Source organism: Capra hircus, chromosome 3 (assembly GCF_001704415.2).
Source record: "Capra hircus breed San Clemente chromosome 3, ASM170441v1, whole genome shotgun sequence".
NCBI lineage: Eukaryota > Metazoa > Chordata > Mammalia > Artiodactyla > Bovidae > Capra > Capra hircus.
This window is the reverse complement of record NC_030810.1, coordinates 102198743-102224817: the sequence shown is the minus strand read 5'-3', so window position 1 is coordinate 102224817 and position 26075 is coordinate 102198743. Positions and strand designations below refer to the sequence as shown.

General features: G+C 41.0%; 1 protein-coding gene across 1 annotated transcript; it reads left to right on the top strand.

Moving 5' to 3' along the window:
• Positions 7698–13733, top strand: LOC102187909 (filaggrin-2). Its single transcript, XM_018046520.1, has 5 exons — positions 7698–7760; positions 8829–8988; positions 9940–11860; positions 13212–13425; positions 13538–13733. Exons 2-5 carry the CDS (start codon positions 8851–8853, stop codon positions 13731–13733), a joined length of 2469 nt encoding a protein of 822 aa, XP_017902009.1. The 5' UTR covers positions 7698–7760; positions 8829–8850.

Below are 26075 nucleotides of genomic sequence, written 5' to 3'. Positions count from 1 at the left end.
TGAGGTTGTGTCTAGAGAATGGGCACTGACTTTCTACCTCATACCTTTTTTTCCCATTTCTTTTCTAATGGCCCAGTACATATCAGCTCCTGTGAATATTTCTTGGTTATAAGAATTAAGGCATATGGGACTCTTTTTTCAAACTGGCTAAGAGCTGATGTACAGTCCTCTGCTACAGGGTTGATGCAGAGGTGGGTTAGAGCAGCCAGCCTCTGAGTTTCTTAGGGTGGGGGCCACAGAATCTATATTTAAATTAATATAAAGGTCCCTCCCTTCACAATCATTCTCAAAATAGAGATCCAGCCTGTCTTATCACTCACGTTGCTGCTTGACAAATAGCTTAGCCGAGGCCCCAGATGGCCGGGTTTTGGAACCAACAGCTGAGGGAACCAGTCCTACGGCTGGCAGGATCTGAACTTGCCTAGTATGCACCTGACTCAGCTTGCCTCTGGCTTTACATAAAGCCCTAAAGTGGGCTGAGTTTTGCTATTTCGGCCACTAACAGCCTTCAGCAGCTTGCAGGAGAAAGAAGCAGCTGAACTTGATAGCTTAGCTTTACATGTAGGTAGAAGAAGGCAAAACTGCAAAATACACCTCAGTCAGCTAATGTCTCCCTGACATTTAGGCCAATTCGAAACCCTTAGAACTATCTGTTCATCAGAATTCTCTGTGGTAGGAGGGTAAGAGGCGGTAGAGAAGCCCATAAATCCATAAGCCATTAAAGACTGCTAGGACTCTAGCTTCTTTATGAAAGAAAAGGGACAGAAGGATTTTTCTATCTATAAAACTCTGAAAGAATCCATGGTTTCAAAGTTTGGGTAGAGTAAGTGTTCCTACTGAGGATGAGGTAGCTAGGAAGCATATACAACCAGGAAGGGGCTTCCAGAGGCTAGAATGTAACTAGAGGAAGAAAGGGTACAGATTGTAAAAGCAAGATAAATATGCCATAGACCCCCTTCCTGGCAGCGGATCAATCATAGAACGAATGGAGAAGAAAGAAGGAAACAATGGATGTGCCCTTGAAAGCAAATCTAGGGCCTATGCTTTGAATTGCTGATGTAAAAGTGAACAATTCTCATCTGAAGATTCTATATCCATCGTGAACGGAGTTTGTGTCATCATCATCACTACAGATAGCATCTAGATTATTGGCCTCATAATTACCTTTAATCAGTGTGATCCATCAGCCAACTGAGTCAGAACCGAGACCCTCCCCCAAGCTGACCAATCATAGATCACTTTGTACAGTACTGATGCCCAGAAATGCTAATTAATCCTGAGCACATCTGACTTATGATTTTAGCTCTCAAAACAAAACTATTAGGAGCAACATACACAATAGGCATAAAAACACAGTATTTTAATCAGATAAAAAAAAGGACAGCTTTTTTTAAGCAAAAACCCAGCAATTTCTACCTCTTGTTGAATGAGTGTTTCGTTCCAGGCACTTGACTTAATTCTTTGAGGCTTTATAACAACACCTATGAAGAAAATGCCTCACATTTAAAGAGATATTAAGTCACATAACTAGTGAGTGGCAGAGACAGGATTCCAACCTAGATCTGTCAGATTCCAAGTTTTATGCTCTTAATCACTGGGCTCAACAACTTGGCTGTAGAATTTGTGTTCATTTTTAGGGAGAAGTCAAGAAACACATTTCTTTAAGAGTCCTACTCTGACTTTGCCCTGAATTCTTCTGTGTGGAACAGACTTCGGGAATGAATATGAGAAAGAAGTCTGGGCTAATAACTGCTCCTCTTGTAGCAAAGGTCCCAAGCCCCACTCTTCATGAGCATATCTGCCTCTCTAGCCATATTCATCTCAGAAATGAGTGGGATGTCATCTTTGAACATCTCAAAAAGCTTAATATTGGTCTCCCTATGCCAGGGGTCCTGGACCCTCAAGGAACAGATTCTGCTCCAAGTATCTTTGACCAGAGCAATACTAAGAGCAGGAGGTGGGGCAATTGGGTTAGAGAACATGGTCAATCCTGAGATTTTAGTCAACCCATAATAATTACATGAAATACTCTATCTGCCTTTTACAATTATCTTGCTAAAGAGGTGATATAGTATCCATAAATTAAGTTACCAGTCCCCAAGGAGAAAACCTCCCCCTGAAGAAAAAGTAAGACGTTGCAGATGTGCTTTTCCACAGATCCCACTTTATTATCCTTCCTCTAAGAGTCCAAATGCTCAGAAGTGATTTAAGCTAGATAACTCCAGAAGACTAAAACTCTGATGCACCATTAGTGCCCAGAGGCAAGAAATTAGCACATAGATGGAGTGACTAATGCACAAAATAAACATAATTAATTTTAAAGGGAAAACAAAATTATCAGAGATAATGGAAACAATCAATAAAACTAATTAATCCAAAATTAATAAAACCTGATAGCTGTAACTCATAGAGGTGTTATATTTATTTTTCCCTAGTCCTATTCAAAGATGTCACCCCATTAGTAGATGCAAACTATGATTATATAGGATGGATAAAGAACAAAGTCATACTATACGGCACAGGAAACTATATTCAATATCCTGTGCTAAATCATAATGGAAAAGAACATGAAAAAGAATACAAATATGTATAACTGAGTCACTTTGCTGTATAGTAGAAATTAACACTACATTGAAAATCAACTACACTTGAATAAAAATTTTTTAAAGTATACAAAGATGTCATCCTAGGCAGTCTAAGATATTTTTTGTCAATTTTCTCCTCATCCATAAGGCATGCAAAATCAGCCTTATTTTGGTACTGTACAGCAAGTCTGTCCCTTGTTAAAATTTAATGGTGTGGGGATGAATAAATGTATATACATATCTATATATTTGTGTAATTGTGTGCACATAGTGTATCCTGGGCAATCCAAAATCGCAAATCCTCAATATGCTTTCAAACAGGAGAGTGTCAAGATTGTTGAAAGGATGTGATGGAAAACCTGAGGCTCATAAATAATCCCAAACTAATATACCTTCATAGAAGAGACCATGCTTAGCACTGGCCTTTGCATATTATAAATCTTTAATAATGTATATTAAATGTGTGTGAGAATATGTGTAGAGAGGAGTGAATGTGTATGAGTGTGTGTACCACGTACATATAAATCTTTAACTGATGCCAATTTTTTTCTGATTTTAAGACTCTTGCTCTTCAGAAGAAAAGCTATGACAACATAGACAGCATGTTAAAGAGCAAAGACATCACTTTGCAGACAAAGGTCCATATAGTCAAAGCTATGGTTTTTTCAGTAGTCATGTATGGATGTGAGAGATGGACCATAAAGAAGGCTCAATGCTGAAGAATTATTTTTTTTTATTGAAAATAATTGATTTACAGAATTTTATGGTTTTCTGTCATATATTAATAAGAATCAGCCATAGGTATACCCATGTCCCACCCTTCCCTCCCAAACCTCCCACCCATCTCCCTCCCCATCCCACCCTTCTAGACTGTCACAGAGCCCCTGTTTGAGTTTTCTGAGTTATACAGCAAATTCCCATTGGCTATATATTTTACATATGGTATTGTAAATTTCCATGTTACTCTCTGCTTATATCTCGAGGAACTGATGCTTTCAAACTGGAGAAAACTCTTGAGAGTCCCTTGGATAGCAAGGAGATCAAACCAGTCAATCCTAAAGGAAATCAACCCTGAATATTCATTGGAAGGACTGAGGATGAAGCTCCAGTACTTTGGCAACCTGATGTGAAGAGTCAACTCATTGGAAAAGACCCTGATGCTGGGAAAGAATGAAGGCAGGAGGAGAAGGGGACAACAGAGAACGAGATGGTTGGATGGCATCACTGACTCAAGGGACATGAGTTTGAGCAATCTCCGGGAGTTGGTGAAGGGGGAAGCCTGGCGTGCTGCAGTCCATGGGGTCACATAGAGTCAGACACAACTGAGCAAATGAATAACAACAGTCTTTTCTGATGCCAGACTCCAGGCCAATATTCAGTCCTAATCTAGCTTCATTATACTATTTCATACAATCTTGGACTGCCTCACCACTGGAAGCGCATTCACACAAAGAAAATGGCCTTAGGAGCACAGCAAGTCCTCAAAAATATGCTATTGCTGAGAGCCACTGTACTGAATAAATTAATTTGGTTACTTTAAATTCATACTTAAAAATGGACTCTCCCTCCTTTTAAACAATCTTATGAGTTATTCTCTTTGTAATGAAACTTGGTTCCAAATGCTTATAAATGATTCAAAAAATCAAGTTCATGCTTAAACAGCCAATATTTTCTCCTACCAAGTGATATTTAAAAGAATGTGATGCTCTGAATGCTTTGAAGGAAGAGCTCCAGTTAACATTTTGAACATATATATATAAAGCCTTTCAGGGAAATTACTTTTATTGTACAGATTATATGTGTTTTAAGGGAAAAAAATCCCATCTTACTTAATAATCATATGTTGCAAATTGTCAAAATACAAATTCTAGATGATCTAGAGAATCCTAAACTCCAGTGCTAATTCAAGTTCCTTCTTCTTTAGTCGGGTTTGTCTAGTCAGTAAGTTTCCATATCCATTGGGGAGCAGCCTCTTCTTCATATTGTTATCACAGGTGACAGATATTGTGACTGCAAACACCACTTGAGTTTCTGAAACTCAGCCTTCAGAAATGGCCCTGAGTAGACTTCAACAAGCATCTGGAGGCCCCAGCTGGCGCATCTCACTTCCATCTTCACAGAACAAGTCACTGAAGCCTCCCATTATAGACTAAAAGCCTAGATGTGTCAGTAGACGTCTCTTTGTGAGATTCTGTTGCTCCGGTATATGAATCTTGAGATATCAACAGTGACGTAAGAAAACAAGAAATGGATCTAGGTGTGGGGACATTCTCAGCTGGTGCGGCTAATGGTTCCATCTTCACCACAAACTTCTCATAAACAAACTTCTCGTAACAGAAAATATAAGCTCCTTTGAAGGCTAGATTCCAACAGTTCAACCCAATTGGCCTCTGATTTCACTTAGGAAGAGAGATTACCAGGAGGGAACAGTTAAGAACCATCTCCAAGAAACATCACCCCCCAAAATCTACTGATAACCCCCTACCAGTCAGATTAAACCTGAACATAAGAAGGAAAGAAAAGAAATTAAATTCTTTTTTAAAAATTTATTTATGTCGTCAACATTACCCTAATATTATCTTGTCTCACGTCTGACATTATTCTCATTTCACAGAAATGGAAAGGGACTCAGATTTAGAAATTTGCCCGAGATATTATAGGTAGTAAATGTTGGAGCTGTAATATAAAAACAGTCTGTCTTACTGAAAAGTCAGTATTCTTCCTACTACATCATATTATGAGCCAAGAACAGTTCCCTAAATTGTTTTTACAGAAAAGAGACATTTAATAGCTATCAGCGTCCCTGGATCAACTCTGAGGTTATCAGTTCTAAGTCGAGTTTGTTCAGAAACCCCAAACTCCTAAGAGTCCCAGCACAGAGGAAATGTTTGGTTCTTAATGATAGGAACAGGATCATTTAGGCCCTTACAGAATTCCCTTTGAACTTAACAGGAAGCTGAAGGAGACTCATTTAACTTGGAGAAGGCCCCCCATGAATACGGTGAGATAGGAAACAAAATGCAGCTGATATTCAGTGAAAAAACCTGAAGCTAGGACTTTTACAGATATAATGAAAGTTGTTTTTAATATTCTAAGGTGTTGCTTCCCTCTCAAGACAATCCTTTTGCCAACAGTGCACAACTTCACTAAATGGGCCTAAAATCAGAGTCTGATGAGATGAGCAAACAGTGTACGAAGAAGGTCCAGACACGGAGAAATGGTAAGGTGAGTTGTGCCCTAACCCCTGACTTCAGGCCTCTGCTTCACTGGACTAAACAATCTTTCAGAAGCCAGGCAGGAAAATTCTCTGCAGGTGTCATCAAATTGATCCCTACATTATTTTGTCTTCTTTCCAAATAGTGCTTAGGCCTCTGGTAGGATCATAACTGTCCTCCAAAATTCCAGCTGAAATGATCTGACAGGTGTCCACTTATTCCCCTGAAACTAAGAACACCTTGCAGTTATTACAGAGGGAAAACTGAAGCATTGAGAAGTGAAGAAACTTAAGAACACTAACTGAAACCTAGCTGCACGATTCTGTGAATATGCTAAAAGCCACTGAATTATATACTTTAAAAGGTTGAATTTTATGGTTTGTTCATTGCTGCTAAGTCACTTCAGTCATATCCGACTCTGCGTGACCCCATAGACGGCAGCCCACCAGGCTCCCCTGTCCCTGAGATTCTCTAGGCAAGAACACTGGAGTGGGTTGCCATTTCCTTCTCCAGTGAATGAAAGTAAAAGTGAAATCGTTCAGTCGTGTCTGACTCTTAGCGACCCCATGGACTGCAGCCCACCAGGCTCCTCCGCCCATGGGACTTTCCAGGCAAGAGTACTGGAGTGGGGTGCCACTGCCTTCTCCCAACTAAGTACTAGGCATTGTCTAAGATGGTGAGGTAAATAAAATAAATGGCTTCCCTGAAGGAGCACCCAAATAGGAACTGACTGACCCCAAATATGTGGTATATATGTGATTAAGAGGCAGGCTTTAGCATTGGACAGTATGGGTTTCTATTCTAGTGTTGCCACTTCTGAGATGTGATTTTGGACAAATTATTAAATTTCTCTATGCTTTCATTTCCTTATTTGTAAAATGAGAATGACAATAATACTGACCTCACAGGACTATTGCAAAGAATAAATATGTAAGCATGTAAAACTGCCATGTCAGGCAGTTCCCTCAGGTATTACATTTCATATACTTTATGTACATAAATGACATTTTTCCCAAGGGTCTAGGCCCAAAACTGCCAGACTACCAATGAATAGCAGAATGCTAGAAGAAAGCCCCCTCTAAATTCAACTTGAACACTTCTGAAAAAAATGACTTTTATGTATAGCCCATTAACATAATTTTATAGCCTAGAAAAAAGCCTTCCAGAAAGTATGTTTCTTCTCTTCCTGGCTGATAATACTCCTTTTATATACTTTCATACATTTCCTAAAACTGCATGCTTTTTTGTGTAATAGGTGTATATAGTAGAGGTAAGCTAGTATAATGGTTAAAAGAAAGGGCCTTATGATAAGATAGATACAAGTTCAAACCCTAGTTCCTCCACTTACAAGCTGAGTTACCTTAGAGAGGGCTCTTATGATCTCTGAACCTGTTTCTTCATCTGTAAAATGGAATACAGTACAAACTTCATAGAAATGTTGTAGAGATTCAATGAGATGATATATGAAAAGAATTCAGCACAGTATCTAGTACATACTAAATTCTCAATAAATAGTAGCTATTATTATTGCAAAAAGACATTAATTAGATTAGCCTGGTGGCCCAGGTTCATTTTCAATTACATAAGCATCTATTACATGCTGCCAAGTAGCTTACATTTTGCTACTTTTGGTGGACAGTAAAGGGATTGAACTACATTTGTCCTCTAAAACATAATCTCTGCTTTTCAGAAGTGTATGACCCTGAGAAAAATGTTGTGCGACATGTTCTCATATTGGAGGGTGGGCCGGTACCAGCCTTTCTGCAATCATCTCAGAGATGAGAATGTGAAGAAGTTGGAAGATAAACACAGAGGAGGAGATAGGATTGTTGAAAATGAATCAGTCCAACCCACAGAGGGCAGCACCCACATGTTAGCTATATAAGGGCCACTAGCTCAATCTTTTGTCGCCCTGCAAGCTGCATCAGGCTTTATCCTACTTTTTCCTTTGGTGAACCAGGTGAGAGAAAACTCATCCAGCTACATCAGTGGATATTTGGTTGGCTATTGTTCATGGTATAAGTCCAGGGGTATGAGCTAAGACAGAGTTAATATATATTTGGTTTTCCTGCCTTCCCTCCTTTTCATTTCTTTCTTTTTTCTTCTTTTAGTTTGCTTATTTGTTTGGTCAGTTTAGTTTATTCCATGGTCTTTTTAGAATAAATTTTTCTTTGTTGTGGAAAATAATGTAAGTAGAAATCTGTTTCTTATAGGCTGTTCCACATTCTCTTCCTAGTCATTTTTTGTGCCATATTTTCTGGGTTGTCCAGTTGAAATAGGGAAAAGACCAGCACTGTTGTAGAAACCCATCCTTGTTCAGTGGCAACTTTCAGAGCTCCAAGATCTAATCATCCTCTAGTCAAACTGCGGTCTGCATTGCTGAATCTTTTCCCCTGATTACTGAAAGTAAACAGAGATTTGGTTAAAGCAGAGATTAGGATATCTTGTAAGCTTTGATGAGAGCAATCTCATGCTTCTGAAGCACCAGGGTAGAGTTAGCCCACTTTGTCCACTGTTAATTTGCTAAATCCCTTAACAGTCCAATTTAGCTTCTGGTACCCAGAGGGGAGGCAGGTATGCATGTTAGATGGTCTGGTACATTCGATTTAAAAAACAAACAAACAAACAAAAACAGTGAAACTAGCCAGAGAGACTGGAGCAATATATCTCGGTGGTTCTAGAAATTTTGGAAGCCCCAAGACAACACCCAGAACACCAAAGTACACAAAGTGTAGAGATGCTATGTAGAGAATATATTCATCCAGGACATGGAGATCTGAAATCTAGCTCCAGATCAGTAAATAACATGCCATGTATGGCTCGATCTTAGCAAAGTAACTCAAAGTTAACAAGATTAGCTTTCACTGTGTTTATATGTATTGTATCACCCCTGACCTATTCTTACTTGTTGAGGTATTTTGGTTTAAAGAGACAGGATATTTGAAAAATCAAGATGACTACTATTAAAATCAGAACTGTTTATATTTTAAAATAAATTGAATGATAGGATCTTTTTTTTCCCCTTCAGGTTCACTTAAACCTGCAAAAAGATGACCAATCTCTTGAGAAGTGTTGTCACCGTAATTGATACTTTCTACAAATACACCAAACAGGATGGGGAGTGCGGCACACTGAGCAAGGATGAACTAAAGGAACTTCTGGAGAAAGAGTTTCGTCCAATTCTGAAGGTGAGGATCATGTACCAGGACTGAAAACTGCTAGCATCCTGTACATTATGTTATATGACCAAGGAATAGCTAAAAAGTGCACAATCCCCATGGTCTTTGAGCTCACACTATAAGTGGTACTTTTGGGGGACATCAGAAAGTCTGTTGAGGCAACATTTATTTTTAAAGAGGTGATCATTTTCTTCCTCTCACCACAGACTTTTTCGTGTCCCCAGGTTTTTCCTTCTAAAAAAGCAAATGATAAATTTGTGCTATCAATTTATAAATTACCCTAGCAAATGAGGAAGAAAAGACATAGAGAGGGAAAACATGTATAAGGGGTGTTGATCAAGTAACCAAGGTGACTAAAAACTGAAAACAAAATACAAGAATATTTTTTTCTATTTACTTGGGAAGGACTCAGTTATTAGCTTCAAAGTTATAGATCATAACATAGAATATATTATCAGGCAAGGTTTTAAATGTATGTTAAACACACCAGGTACTGAATTTGGTTTATTCAACTCCCCCTTATTTACCATACCTGAGAATCTACTTCTCTAGCTTAGGTCCTTGAATTGTATGCGCTGAGGATCCCAATGGCCTATATTCTTTCTTATTACCTCTTCACACCTGCTAGGTGTTGTTAGGCTGTTTTAGCCGAAAGTATTTCTTGATTGGATTAAAATACCTAACATCAAACATTCCCTCAGTCGTGTCTGACTCTTTGCAATCCCATGGATTATACAGCCCATGGAATTCTCCAGGCCAGAATCCTTGAGTGGGTAGCCTTTCCCTTCTCCAGGAGATCTTCCCATCCCAGGGATCGAACCTAGGTCTCCACATTGCAGGCAGATTCTTTCCTGAGCCACAAGGGAAGCCTCCCACAGTTCTACAGCTTTACCCAGATATTTTAGCTGAGCATATGGACTAGGCTGACCAGATCTTCTTTGGTGTGTTGCTTGTACACAGAACCCAGATGATCCAGACACAGTGGATATCATCATGCATATGCTGGACCGAGATCATGACCGAAGACTGGACTTTACTGAGTTTCTTCTGATGGTATTCAAACTGGCTATGGCCTGCAACAAGGTTCTCAGCAAAGAATACTGCAAAGCTTCAGGGTCAAAAAAGCGCAGGCGTAGTCACCGACACCGAGAGGAAGAAAGTGAAACAGGAGGCGAAGAAGAGGATACGTCAGGACAAAACTCAGGTTACAGATATTCAAGTTGGAGTGAGGGAGAGGAGCATGGTTATAGTTCTGGGAGCTCTAGGGGAACTCCAAAACACAGACATGGGTCCGGCTCCAGAAGGCTGGGAAGGCAAGGTGGTTTATCTAGCTCAGAGAACCAAAAGGGATCTGAAAAAAGGCGCCATGGGTCCAGCTCTGGTTACTCATGGAGTAATGGCAAAGAAAGGCATGGTTCCAGCTCTGGAGAACTGGAGGGAAAAAGAAACAAGTCACATGTTAGCCCCTCTAGGGTATCTGGGGATGAATACAAGTCTGGATGTGGTAGATGGAGAGGTCATGGTGGTCTGTCATATGAATATGAATCAAACTCTACTCAGTCAAGTTATGCAGGACAAAAACATGGGTCTAGCTCTAAATGTTCAGGAGATGGTGGGAGGGAAAGTCATGCATGTGGTTCCAGCAATTCAGGTGGGTGTGGAAGACGAAAAACCACTTCTAGTTCTTGTCAGGCAGGTAGATTTGGAGAGCAAGGAAACCAATCTAGCTATACACAATCAGGTTATCAATCAGGAAGTAGTGGAGAAGGTCATAGATGTATCTCCGGAGGTTGGGCCTCTGGATATGGTCAACATGAGCCTAGCTCCGGTAGCCAGTCTACTAGGCAGAAAGGATATGGATCTAGAACATGTGGTCAACCACAGAATTGTGGAAGACAACAGGGAAAAGGTTCATGTCAGTCCTCTTGTTGTGGACAATATGGGTCAGGAGTAAGTCAGTCTTCTACTTATAGTCAACATGGATCTGGTTCCGGTGGAAACTCTTCAAACTCTCATCAAAAGAGGTGTAGTTCAAATGAAACTTCTAAATGTGGTCAACATAGATCCAGCTCAGGTCAATATTCTGGCTTTGGCCAACATGGGTCAGGCTCAGGTCAGTACTCTGGCTTTAGACATTGTGGATGTAGCTCAGGTCAGTCCTCTGGCTTTGGACACCATGAGTCTACATCAGGACAGGCTTGCTATGGTCAACATGGGTCAGGCTCATGTCAGTACTCTGGTGAGGGACAATATGGATCAGGCTCAGCTCAATCCTCAGGCTTTGGACACCAGAAGTCTATATCAGGACAGTCTACTTGTGGCCAACATGGATCTGGTTCAGGTCAATCCTCGGGCTTTGGCCAAGCTGGTTCAAGCTCTGGTCAGTCTTCTGGCTTTGAACACCATGAATGTAGATCACAGCAGTCTGGCTATGGCCATCATGAATTGGGCTCAGGACAATCATCTGGCTTTGGCCAACATGGGTCAAGTTCAAGTCAGTCTTCTGGCTTTGGACAACATAGATCAGGCTCATGTCAGTCCTCTAGTGATAGTGAAAGGCATTCAGAAGTCTCACAGAGACACTCAAGATCTGCTCAAGGGCAGGCTGGATCTCAACATGGAGAGTCAGGAGGCACAGTGAGGGGGAGACACGGAACTGCTCATGGACATTCAGAAGACACAACCAGACATGGCCACTCTAGTCAGGGACATTCTGCTCACACAGGGTCTAGTCAGGTGGGAGGAAGGCAATTCAGTCACAGTGAGGCTAGCGACAGTGAAAGGCATTCAGAATTATCAGAGAGACACTCAGGATCCACTCATGGGCAGGCTGGATCTCAACATGGAGAGTCAGGAGCCACAGTGAGAGGGAGACACGGAACTGCTCATGGACGTTCAGGAGACACCACCAGACATGGCCAAGCGACTCAGGGACAATCTACACGGTCAGAGTCCAGTCAGGCAGGAAGACGGGGATCCAGCCACAGTGAGGCTAGTGACAGTGAAAGGCATTCAGAAGTCTCAGAGAGACACTCAGGATCCACTCATGGGCAGGCTGGATCTCAACATAGAGAGTCAGGAGCCACAGTGAGGGGAAGACAAAGAACTGCTCATGGACAGTCAGGAGACACCACCAGACATGGCCATTCTAGTCAGGAACAATCTACACAGTCAGGGTCCAGTCAGGTGGGAAGAAGGGGATCCAGCCACAGTGAGGCTAGCGACAGTGAAAGGCATTCAGAAGTCTCAGAAAGACACTCAGGATCCACTCATGGGCAGGCTGGATCTCAACATAGAGAGTCAGGAGCCACAGTGAGGGGAAGACAAAGAACTGCTCATGGACAGTCAGGAGACACCACCAGACATGGCCATTCTAGTCAGGGACAATCTACACGGTCTGGGTCCAGTCAGGCGGGAAGAAGGGGATCCAGCCACAGTGAGGCTAGCGACAGTGAAAGGCATTCAGAAGTCTCAGAGAGACACTCAGGATCCACTCATGGGCAGGCTGGATCTCAACATGGAGAGTCAGGAGCCACAGTGAGAGGGAGACACGGAACTGCTCATGGAGAGTCGGGAGACACCACCAGATATGGCCAGTCTAGCCAGGGACAATCTACACGGTCAGGGTCGAGTCACACAGGAAGACGGGCATCCAGTCATAGTGAGGCTAGTGACAGTGAAAGGCATTCAGAAGTCTCAGAGAGACACTCAGGATCCACTCATGGGCAGGCTGGATCTCAACATAGAGAGTCAGGAGCCACAGTGAGGGGAAGACAAAGAACTGCTCATGGACAGTCAGGAGACACCACCAGACATGGCCATTCTAGCCAGGGACAATCTACACGGTCAGAGTCCAGTCAGGCAGGAAGACGGGGATCCTGTCACAGTGAGGCTAGTGACAGTGAAAGACATTCAGAAGTCTCAGAGAGACACTCAGGATCCACTCATGGGCAGGCTGGGTCTCCACATGGAGAGTCAGGAGCCACAGTGAGAGGGAGACACGGAACTGCTCATGAGCAGTCAGGAGACACCACCAGACACGGCCATTCTAGCCAGGGACAATCTACACGGTCAGAGTCCAGTCAGGCGGGAAGAAGGGGATCCAGCCACAGTGAGGCTAGTGACAGTGAAAGGCATTCAGAAGTCTCAGAGAGACACTCAGGATCCACTCATGGGCAGGCTGGATCTCAACATAGGAGAGTCAGGAGCCACAGTGAGGGGAAGACAAAGAACTGCTCATGGACAGTCAGGAGACACCACCAGACATGGCCATTCTAGTCAGGGACAATCTACACACCTGGGTCCAGAGTCCAGTCAGGCAGGAAGCACAGAGCAGGGAAGATCCAGGCTGGATTCCATGGAGTCAGCCAGTGGAGGGCTAGCTGGACAGTGGAAAGACCATTCTGCAGGACTCAGTCAGAGTCATCAGAGGAGACGATCCTCCAGGTATGACAGGAACACAAATCCAGGCATCGGATCCACTCATGGGCAGGCTGGGTCTCCACATGGAGAGTCAGGAGCCACAGTGAGAGGGAGACACGGAACTGCTCATGAGCAGTCAGGAGACACCACCAGACATGGCCACACTAGTCAGGGACAATCTACACGGTCAGGGTCCAGTCAGGCAGGAAGACGGGGATCCAGCCACAGTGAGGCTAGCGACAGTGAAAGGCATTCAGAAGTCTCAGAGAGACACTCAGGATCCACTCATGGGCAGGCTGGATCTCAACATGGAGAGTCAGGAGCCACAGTGAGAGGGAGACACGGAACTGCTCATGGAGAGTCGGGAGACACCACCAGATATGGCCAGTCTAGCCAGGGACGATCTACACGGTCAGGGTCCAGTCAGACAGGAAGACGGGGATCCAGCCACAGTGAGGCTAGCGACAGTGAAAGGCATTCAGAAGTCTCAGAGAGACACTCCGGATCCACTCATGGGCAGGCTGGATCTCAACATGGAGAGTCAGGAGCCACAGTGAGAGGGAGACACGGAACTGCTCATGGACAGTCAGGAGACACCACCAGACACGGCCATTCTAGCCAGGGACAATCTACACGGTCAGAGTCCAGTCAGGCAGGAAGACGGGGATCCTGTCACAGTGAGGCTAGTGACAGTGAAAGACATTCAGAAGTCTCAGAGAGACACTCAGGATCCACTCATGGGCAGGCTGGGTCTCCACATGGAGAGTCAGGAGCCACAGTGAGAGGGAGACACGGAACTGCTCATGAGCAGTCAGGAGACACCACCAGACATGGCCACACTAGTCAGGGAACAATCTACACGGTCAGGGTCCAGTCAGGCAGGAAGACGGGGATCCAGCCACAGTGAGGCTAGCGACAGTGAAAGGCATTCAGAAGTCTCAGAGAGACACTCAGGATCCACTCATGGGCAGGCTGGATCTCAACATGGAGAGTCAGGAGCCACAGTGAGAGGGAGACATGGAACTGCTCATGGAGAGTCGGGAGACACCACCAGATATGGCCAGTCTAGCCAGGGACGATCTACACGGTCAGGGTCCAGTCAGACAGGAAGACGGGGATCCAGCCACAGTGAGGCTAGCGACAGTGAAAGGCATTCAGAAGTCTCAGAGAGACACTCCGGATCCACTCATGGGCAGGCTGGATCTCAACATGGAGAGTCAGGAGCCACAGTGAGAGGGAGACACGGAACTGCTCATGGACAGTCAGGAGACACCACCAGACACGGCCATTCTAGCCAGGGACAATCTACACGGTCAGAGTCCAGTCAGGCAGGAAGACGGGGATCCTGTCACAGTGAGGCTAGTGACAGTGAAAGACATTCAGAAGTCTCAGAGAGACACTCAGGATCCACTCATGGGCAGGCTGGGTCTCCACATGGAGAGTCAGGAGCCACAGTGAGAGGGAGACACGGAACTGCTCATGAGCAGTCAGGAGACACCACCAGACATGGCCATTCTAGTCAGGGACAATCTACACGGTCAGGGTCCAGTCAGGCAGGAAGACGGGGATCCTGTCACAGTGAGGCTAGTGACAGTGAAAGACATTCAGAAGTCTCAGAGAGACACTCAGGATCCACTCATGGGCAGGCTGGGTCTCCACATGGAGAGTCAGGAGCCACAGTGAGAGGGAGACACGGAACTGCTCATGAGCAGTCAGGAGACACCACCAGACATGGCCACACTAGTCAGGGACAATCTACATGGTCAGGGTCCAGTCAGGCAGGAAGACGGGGATCCAGCCACAGTGAGGCTAGCGACAGTGAAAGGCATTCAGAAGTCTCAGAGAGACACTCAGGATCCACTCATGGGCAGGCTGGATCTCAACATGGAGAGTCAGGAGCCACAGTGAGGGGAAGACAAAGAACTGCTCATGGACAGTCAGGAGACACTACCAGACATGGCCACGCCAGTCAGGGGCAATCTACACGGTCAGGGTCCAGTCACACAGGAAGACAGGGATCAAGTCACAGTGAGGCTAGTGACAGTGAAAGGCATTCAGAAGTCTCAGAAAGACACTCAGGATCCACTCATGGGCAGGCTGGATCTCAACATGGAGAGCCAGGAGCCACAGTGAGAGGGAGACACGGAACTGCTCATAGAGAGTTGGGAGACACCACCAGATATGGCCAGTCTAGCCAGGGACGATCTACACGGTCAGGGTCCAGTCAGACAGGAAGACGGGGATCCAGCCACAGTGAGGCTAGCGACAGTGAAAGGCATTCAGAAGTCTCAGAGAGACACTCCGGATCCACTCATGGGCAGGCTGGATCTCAACATGGAGAGTCAGGAGCCACAGTGAGAGGGAGACACGGAACTGCTCATGGACAGTCAGGAGACACCACCAGACATGGCCACGCCAGTCAGGGGCAATCTACACAGTCAGGGTCCAGTCACACAGGAAGACGGGGATCAAGTCACAGTGAGGCTAGTGACCGTGAAAGGCATTCAGAAGTCTCAGAGAGACACTCCGGATCCACTCATGGGCAGGCTGGATCTCAACATGGAGAGTCAGGAGCCACAGTGAGAGGGAGACACAGATCTGCTCATGGGCAGTCAGGAGACACCTCTGGACATGTGCACTCTAGTCAGGGACAATCCACATGGTCAAACAAACAGTCAAGTCACACTCATGCCCATTTTGGTAAAAGTCATTCTACATCACAGATTAGTAGCAGACAAAGACATAGATCAGATCAAGCCTGGAGACATGGCAGTTATGGGAGTGCCGAATATGACTATGGGCAGTCTGGTTATGGACCTTCTGGTGGTAGCAGAACAAGCAGTCGCAATTCTAGTCCTTTTAGGTCAACAGACCATGCTACCACTAAGCGAGCATCTAGTCATGGACCATCAGTTTCTAGTTTTGACTATATGGGATCAAAAGCAACTGACAAAATAGGAAGACAAGATTCAAGTCCTGGGCAATCAGAGATAAGTAATGGCAGTCAATTTATTCCCATAATCACTCTGGATTTTGTACAACTGAAGGACAGGGATCTAGTCATAGACATTCAGTCACAACTCAGGAACAGTCAAGAGATATTCATGTTCAGTCCGGAAGGTTGGGGTCTACTCATAGCAGTCAGCTTAGTAACCACTCTGCATCTGACCATGGAAAACCCTTATCAGCCCACAGCCATTCAGATTCTAGTTCAACTAGAAGTCAAAGATCCCATAGTGATAGTAAGGGTACTGGGGGGAAAAGATTCATGAACAATCAGAATTGAGGCATAGACAATCAGAGTTCAATACAATAGATGTACATGAATCCAGCCAGCAGCACTTAGGAGATTCATATTCTCATGAGCTGGTAAGATCCAGCACAAATTTAGCAGCACAGGGATCAAGTGATGGACAATCAGGACATATCCAGGGTCAGTCTGGATTCAGCACCAACGAAAGACAAGTATTTAATAATGGCCAGTCAAGGGACAGCTATGGGCAGTCAAGTGGCAGTCACTCACTTGATAGCCAAGCCCCTTTGGGAATTGAAGAAAATAGTTTTAGGTATTTATCAAGCAATGTAACCACATGGAGTGGGGAAAGGCAAAAGCAAGAGTCTGGATCAAGTCCATCAGGTACCATGAGAAAATACAATCAGGATGTTGATGATAAGCAGACAAGAGACTCTGAGGTCAGAGGTTACCATGGAAGAGAGAGAACATATTCAGGTTCCTTTTACTTAGATAGCAATACCCCACTCTATGAATATATCAAAGAACAAAGGTGCTATTACTTTGAATAATAATTTGAAACCAAAGGAAGACAAACTAACTCAAGATAAGAACTAATCCAAAGGAGAAATGAAACACACAACATGGAATTAAGATATTTAACATGATCCTTTCTTTTGGTAGTGGGGGTATATGTCTGATTTTCTATTTAACTGTAGTACTGTATTCTGTTTCTTTTGTTTGGTACAAGGCTTTTTTTGTAAGGCTCCATAATCATTGAGCTCTTAGAAAATAGTGGATGGGTTGTAAATTGCATTTGGGACATATTTAGAACTATATGACAAAGTGATTGGATGCTCTGGAATAAAGTGAGCATTTAAAAATAATTTTATATATTTCAGGTTGATTTATTAATTGTTGATAAACCTATCCAAGAAGCTAAGAGACGTGGTCTAGGAGCCAAAATTTCTCTAATAACATTGTAACATATTCTGTATCCTAAACAACAACAACAAAATGTAGTAGTTTAAGATTTAGAATATTTGCATCTTTTGTACCACCACTGGAACACTGTACTGCTGTTTTTTAATTTATTGTCATGTATACAGGATCTAGAAAACTGTATTGCATAAAAATTGACAATAAACTTTTCATCAGCTTACATTTTGTCTTCTCTTTCATCCTCACAAAAACAAATACAGGCCTTCTGCTATGGGGTCAGATGCATATTTCTCTTTTCTACCTTTGGACACCTAGATGACAGGAAAATATCTGGATACTATTCAAAGTCCAAAGAAGGCAAAACTCAATCACATTTATCTTTTCCTCAGTCTAATCACTGTCCAAAGCATTTATAAGAAGAAATGTTTTATATTGAGGAGTTGATCTCAGATACTGTAGTCAACTGTGATTATCAGAGCAATCATTATTAAACATAACCCCAAGTGGCTATTTCCTGAGACCACACAACCTCTGAAAATAATATTGATGAGTCACAGATTTTCTCTGTCAAAGATATTAATTGAAATATCCCTTAGCAATGGAGGCTAATGGGGTCCTGTAATTTCTAGTCAAATAAAAACAATTAAATTATACTCCTCCCTAGCAAGAAAAATATGTGGGTTTATTATAAACAGAAAGAGACATAACAAGGAGTAGAAAAATATGTACAAAAAATAATACCTTGAGTAGAAAGTTTATTGCTATAAAATCAAAAGGCAAAGTTCACAATGTGAAAACTAGTACAGACTTTAAAGATCATCCCCAAAATTTACAGATTAAAAGAAAAAAATCAAAGCAAAGCACATTTAATCTAACCAAAATGAGTGATAATTCCTTAAATCAGAATCTGATGCTCCATCATCTTCTCCTCCCCCAGAAACTCAAACTTCTTTTTTTACCACTTTCACCTTTGGATTTCAAACTAAAGTACAATTCATCAATGGGTGTTCAAGATTGCAAGCCACTATTAGAGAAAGAAATTATATGAAAGACCAAAAGAATAGTCTCATTCCTCTGATTAGACTTAGAACATATTCTATCCAGCTTTTAACATTTTAAGAACTATCCAAATTTTAAGTCATGTTTGTGATAAATAGAACATGTCATATACTTTATTAGTGAAAGAAAATAAAATTATTGTTATACTAGTAGTGACACACGTACAAATAACTGGGTATATGTACGAGTTGGACCATAAAGAAAGCTGGACACCAAAGAATTGATGCTTTTGAACTGTGGTGTTGGAGAAACTCTTGAAAGTCCCTTGGACAGCAAGGAGATCAAACCAGTCAATCCTAAAGGAAATCAGTCCTGAATATTCATTGAAAGGACTGATGCTGAAGCTGAAACTCCAATCCTTTGGCTACCTGATGTGAAGAACTGACTCATTGGAAAAGACCCTGATGCTAGGAAAGATTGAAGGCAGGAGGAGGGGACAACAGAGGATGAGATGGTTGGATGGCATCACTGACTCAATGAACAAGAGTCTGAGCAAGCTCCAGAAGTTGGTGATGGACAGGGAAGCCTGATGTGCTGTGGTCCATGGGGTTACAAAGAGTCAGACATGACTGGAGACCACTGAACTGAACTGAACTGAACTGATATGGTAGTTAACTCTAAATGGTAAACAATTTATATCTATATATCCATCATTTATATGCTTTATATGTATATATATGCAACTTTATATCCATCATTACATATGCTTTATATATAATTATAATTCCATTATTTTTCATCATTGAATAAATGCTAATTACCAAAGAATCATTAGAAAATTTAAATATCATGTTTAATCTCACCCAAACAAAATCTATTGTAGGTTAAGTAAATGAGACTCAAAGAGATTAACTTGCCCCTATTGTGCACATAATTAGAAGCACTGCTATGATCAAGGTATAGGTTTCTGATTCTTAAACCAAAGTACTTTCCATTCTTCCAGGTGCTCTGCACTCCATTCATTCATAATTTCCCCAACACTTTAATCTCTAAATATGAAATTTAGAAGTGTATAAAACTTTACCAGTTCCTTTAATCAATGTTAATTTGCCTTTACTCTGTGAGTGTATATTTATCAGTGATACCCATAATTCCTTTGACCAAATTCATCTGAAGTATAAATATAATGAAAAAATATTATATTCCAGACTGTTAGGACCATCCAATGATTTGCTTTAGTCAAATTGAAGGCAATTACCCATTATAAATTACACCAAAAGTATTCTAAAATAATTCAAAAAGAATTACATATTCCCCTCTAAGATGAAAGGTAACAGTGAGACAGCAGGTATGCTCTACCAGGTAAAAGGTTAGAAACTGGAATGTATACATATTTAACCTTTGTGAAGAGTTGAATTAGATGCAGTTCTGTTGAGAAACGAGTCATATGGTGTGTACAATCAGAGATTTTCCCTCTACTATGACCTGCGGATCAGTATTCTATGGATAAAACATTTCTGTGGCCAAAGGATACTAAGTGGAAGTCAAAGCATTCTTCAAAGCACGTCTGTACTGTCAGGGAGGAGCATGAGGCATTGAGGAGAATTCTCAGTGGCCAAATTAGAAGCACCAGAGAAAAAAATTCTTCTTTCCTTAAACTTTCTAGATAAGATGACATTTAGATATGGGACACTGAAGGGTCAGTTTTAAACTGAACATACTGCATGCACTGGTTGTTTGCTGGAGTGTAAGTCATAGTCTGGGTTTCCTTGGTGCTTAGATGGTAAAGAATCTGCCTGCAATGCAGGAGGCCTGGATTCGATCCTGGGTCAGGAAAATCCCCTGGAGAAAGGAATGGCAACCTAGTTCAGTATTCTTACCTGGAGCATTCCATGGACAGAGGAGCCTTGCAGGCTACAGTCCATGGGATCAAAAAGAGTCAGACACAACTGAGCAACTAACACTACTACTACTGCTAAGTCATAGTCCTCTGTGTTGTGAGAGATTTCTGTGTTTTGAGTTATGAGATAACCAGAAAGGACCTTTTAAAATAATACTACATGCAGTTTATTTTTATGTATGGTGTTAAAGAATATTTTAATTTCATTCTTTTACATATAGCTGTCCAGTTTTCCCAGCACCATTTATCTGCATTGTATTGTCTTGCCTTCTGTGTCAAAATCCCCAGTGGCTCCCCAGATTGCACAAAGAAATTTGTGTGCAATGCAAGAGACTAGCAGGAGATATGAGATTGATTCCTGGGCCAGGAAGATCCCCTGGAGTAGCAAATGGTGACTCAGTCCAGTATTTTTGCCTGGGAAATACCATGGACAGAGGAGCCTAGTGGGCTGCAGTCCATGGGGTCACAAAGAGTCAGACAACGTGACTCAACAACAACCTTTCTCATAGATTAACCAATCATACATGTGTGGGTTTACTTCTGGGCTTTCTGTCCTGCTCCATTAATCTATATTTGTTTTCTGTGCTAGTACCATACTGTTTTGATGATTATAGTCTTGTAGTATAGTTTGAAGTCAGGAAGCCTGATTCCTCCAGCTTCATTTCTCTTTCTCAAGATTGCTTTGGCCATTCAGGGTCTTTTCTGCCTCTACACAAATTTAAATTTTTTTGGTTCTAGTTCTGTGAAAAACTGGTGATTTGACAGGGATTTCATTGAATCTGTAGATTGCCTTGGGTGGCATAATCATTTTGACAAAAATTGAGTCTTCCAATCCAAGAACATGGATTAAACATCCAAATATAATACCAAATATTGTAAAACTCTTAGAGGAAAACATAGGAAGAATATTCTTTCACATAAATCATAGCAATATATTTTTTGACTCATCTCTTAAAGTAATGGAAACAAAACCAAAAAAAAACAAATGGGATATAATGAAACAAAGGGCTTTTGCACACCAAAGGAAACCATAAATAAAATAAAAAGACAACCCACAGAATGGGAGAAAAAATTTACAAACAATGCAACTAACAAGGGATTAATCTCCAAAATTTACAAACAACGCATGCATCTCAATATCAAAAAAAAAATCCAATCAAAAAATGGGTGGAAGACCTTTATAGGCATTTCTCAAAGAACATATACAGATGGCTGAGAGGCACATAAAAAGATGCTCAACAGCAGTAACTTTTAGAGAAACTCAAATCAAAACTATAATGAGATATCACCTCACACCAGTCAGAATGACCATCATTAAAAAGTCTATAAACAATAAATACTAGAGAGGGTGTGGAGAAAAGAGGGTCCTCCTATATTGCTGGCAGGAATGTAAATTGATATAGCCACTATGGAGAATAGTATGGAGTTACTTAAGAAACTAAAAATAGAACCACCATATGATCCAGCAATCCCACTCCTGGCATATATCCAGAGCAAACTATGGTTTGAAAGGACACAAGCACCACAACGTTCATTGCAGGTCTATTTACAATAACCAAGATGTAGAAGCAACTTAAATATCCATTGCCCAATGAATGGATGGATAAAGAAGATGTGGTATATACAATGGACTATTACTCAGTCATTTAAAAAATGAATAATAGCATCTGCAGCAACTGGATGGACTTAGAGATTATCATACTAAGTTAAACAAGCTAAACAGAGAAAAACAAAATATTATACAATATTACCTATATGTGGAATCTAGAAAGATACAGATAAATTTGTTTACAAAACAGAAACAGACGCACAGACTTTAGAAAGCAAACTTATGGTTACCAAAGGGAAAAAGTAGGGGGAGAGAAAATTGGGAGTTTGGGATTGACTTACCCACACTACTATATTTAAATTAGATAATCAACAAAGACCTACTGTATAGCACAAGGAACTCTACTCAATATACTGCAATAACCAAAATGGGAAAATAATTTTAGATATGGGACGCTGAAGGTCAGTTTAAACTGAACATACTGCATGCACTGGTTGTTTTGCTGGAGTGTAAGTCATAGTCTGGGGTTTCCTTGGTGGCTTAGATGGTAAAGAAATCTGCCTGCAATGCAGGAGGCCTGGATTCGATCCCTGGGTCAGGAAAATCCCCTGGAGAAAGGAATGGCAACCTAGTTCAGTATTCTTACCTGGAGCATTCCATGGACAGAGGAGCCTTGCAGGCTACAGTCCATGGGATCAAAAAAGAGGTCAGACACAACTGAGCAACTAACACTACTACTACTGCTAAGTCATAGTCCTCTGTGTTGTGAGAGATTTCTGTGTTTGAGTTATGAGATAACCAGAAAGGACCTTTTAAAATAATACACATGCAGTTTTATTTTTATGTATGCGTGTTAAAGAATATTTTAATTTCATTCTTTTACATATAGCTGTCCAGTTTTCCCAGCACCATTTATTCTGCATTGTATTGTCTTGCCTTCTGTGTCAAAATCCCCAGTGGCTCCCCAGATTGCACAAAGAATTTGTGTGCAATGCAAGAGACTAGCAGGAGATATGAGATTGATTCCTGGGCCAGGAAGATCCCCTGGAGTAGCAAATGGTGACTCCAGTCCAGTATTTTTGCCTGGGAAATACCATGGACAGAGGAGCCTAGTGGGCTGCAGTCCATGGGTCACAAAGAGTCAGACAACGTGACTCAACAACAACCTTTCTCATAGATTAACCAATCATACATGTGTGGGTTTACTTCTGGGCTTTCTGTCCTGCTCCATTAATCTATATTTGTTTTCTGTGCTAGTACCATACTGTTTTGATGATTATAGTCTTGTAGTATAGTTTGAAGTCAGGAAGCCTGATTCCTCCAGCTTCATTTCTCTTTCTCAAGATTGCTTTGGCCATTCAGGGTCTTTTCTGCCTCCACACAAATTTAAATTTTTTTGGTTCTAGTTCTGTGAAAAACTGGTGATTTGACAGGGATTTCATTGAATCTGTAGATTGCCTTGGGTGGCATAATCATTTTGACAAAATTGAGTCTTCCCAATCCAAGAACATGGATTAAACATCCAAATATAATACCAAATATTGTAAAACTCTTAGAGGAAAAACATAGGAAGAATATTCTTTCACATAAATCATAGCAATATATTTTTTGACTCATCTCTTAAAGTAATGGAAACAAAACCAAAAATAAACAAATGGGATATAATGAAACAAAGGCTTTTGGCACACCAAAGGAAACCATAAATAAAATAAAAAGACAACCCACAGAATGGGAGAAAATATTTACAAACAATGCAACTAACAAGGGATTAATCTCCAAAATTTACAAACAATGCATGCATCTCAATATCAAAAAAAAAATCCAATCAAAAAATGGGTGGAAGACCTTTATAGGCATTTCTCCAAAGAACATATACAGATGGCTGAGAGGTACATAAAAAGATGCTCAACAGCAGTAACTTTTAGAGAAACTCAAATCAAAACTATAATGAGATATCACCTCACACCAGTCAGAATGACCATCATTAAAAAGTCTATAAACAATAAATACTAGAGAGGGTGTGGAGAAAAGAGGGTCCTCCTATATTGCTGGCAGGAATGTAAATTGATATAGCCACTATGGAGAATAGTATGGAGGTTACTTAAGAAACTAAAAATAGAACCACCATATGATCCAGCAATCCCACTCCTGGGCATATATCCAGAGCAAACTATGGTTTGAAAGGACACAAGCACCACAACGTTCATTGCAGGTCTATTTACAATAACCAAGATGTAGAAGCAACTTAAATATCCATTGCCCAATGAATGGATGGATAAAGAAGATGTGGTATATACAATGGACTATTACTCAGTCATTTAAAAAAATGAAATAATAGCATCTGCAGCAACTGGATGGACTTAGAGATTATCATACTAAGTTAAACAAGCTAAACAGAGAAAAACAAAATATTATACAATATTACCTATATGTGGAATCTAGAAAGATACAGATAAATTTGTTTACAAAACAGAAACAGACGCACAGACTTTAGAAAGCAAACTTATGGTTACCAAAGGGAAAAAGTAGGGGGAGAGAAAAATTGGGAGTTTGGGATTGACTTACCCACACTACTATATTTAAATTAGATAATCAACAAAGACCTACTGTATAGCACAAGGAACTCTACTCAATATACTGCAATAACCAAAATAGGAAAATAATTTGAAAAAGAATGTATATACATAACTGAATCACTTTGCTGTATACCTGAAACTAATGCAACTTTGTAAATCAACTATAATCCAATATAAAATAAAAATAAATAAAAATGCAATCAAAGGTGAGTATACAAGCTGTGGGGGCAATGAGAAAAAGGAACTAGAACAAGAAAAGGATCAGGACTAAAGCAACATTGGATTTGACTGGAAATGAATCCAGCCAATAAACAGAGGTCAGCTTCTTCTCTAATAAACCATTTGGCACAATTAAAAGGCCACTAACCCAGACTCTTAAACCTATTTTAAGCAACATTTTACCAGCTTTGGGGAGTATATTAAGCGAAAGTGAGACAAGTTCTACTTACTAAATACATAGAAGTACCAGTAGACATTTATAAATACTCTCTTTGTATTATGAAGCTATTTGGCACAAGGAAGTATAGAATTTGCAAGGCATTTGTTCATTTTTTTAAAATTATTTAGATACATTAAATTTTCTCTTATATTACCTATTTTGTTCATTTTTCCATGATGATCACTGATGAAAATCTTAAGATTTCCTAATGACGACAACAAAGTAATTAGAAAAAAAAGATGAAATGGAGAATCATTCTGTTTCCAAATACTTGGATGTGTTTCAGGCTTTACCAACTTTTTCTAGGATTAAAGTTTCAAAGGTTTACTGGTCTTCAATTCTTCATTAGAACATAGACATTAAGGGTATGTGAAGCAGTTTCCCACAGTGAGGCTATTAGAGAAGAGGAAATATAGAGAGAATCTGAAATATACAAATGAGATGATCTGCTGAGGGGGTTGAGGGGACAGGACTTCAAGACTCAATAACTTAGATTCCAGTATAGGTAAATTAACTCCCTCTAATGATCCAGCTTAGAGTCATTACTTAATTCCACTAGGGCTGAGAGTCAAAAAACTGAGTTCCAGTCTACTTCTATTATGTGAGTTAATACAAATCATGCAATATTTGTGTTATTTATTCCACTGTGGATTAAAGAAAGAAAATTAAAATGTATTGAATGCCTACTTACTGTGCTTCAGATACTTTCCCTACAATTACCTTGTAAATTAAAAGTGCACCATACTTTACAGACAAAAATGAGGCTTAGAGAAATTTTTAAAAAACATACTCAAATCCACATAGTTGGTATACAACTAAGCAGCAAAATCAAGACCCCACTCACTCAAAAGCCCGATGTCTTCCACTGTCTCAGGTTACCCAACACAGAATTCTAACACCCAGAGAACATTCATCAAATGTTGCTTTCCCTTACTTCTTTTGCTCTAAAAGTTAGCTCATGTCTCTTCTTTTAGATAGATAGGTTGAAGATAGATAGATAGATTTTTAATTTTTTGTTAATAAATATTAAAGCCTTT

What these genes read in the sequence shown, in the direction of transcription:
- LOC102187909 (XM_018046520.1), top strand. Translation starts at nt 8,851, where the DNA reads ATGACCAATCTCTTGAGAAGTGTTGTCACCGTAATTGATACTTTCTAC. An exon ending in AGTTTCGTCCAATTCTGAAG is followed by an intron (nt 8,989 to 9,939) that starts GTGAGGATCATG and finishes GCTTGTACACAG; the next exon opens with AACCCAGATGATCCAGACAC. An exon ending in AGTGAGAGGGAGACACGGAA is followed by an intron (nt 11,861 to 13,211) that starts CTGCTCATGGAC and finishes GAAGACAAAGAA; the next exon opens with CTGCTCATGGACAGTCAGGA.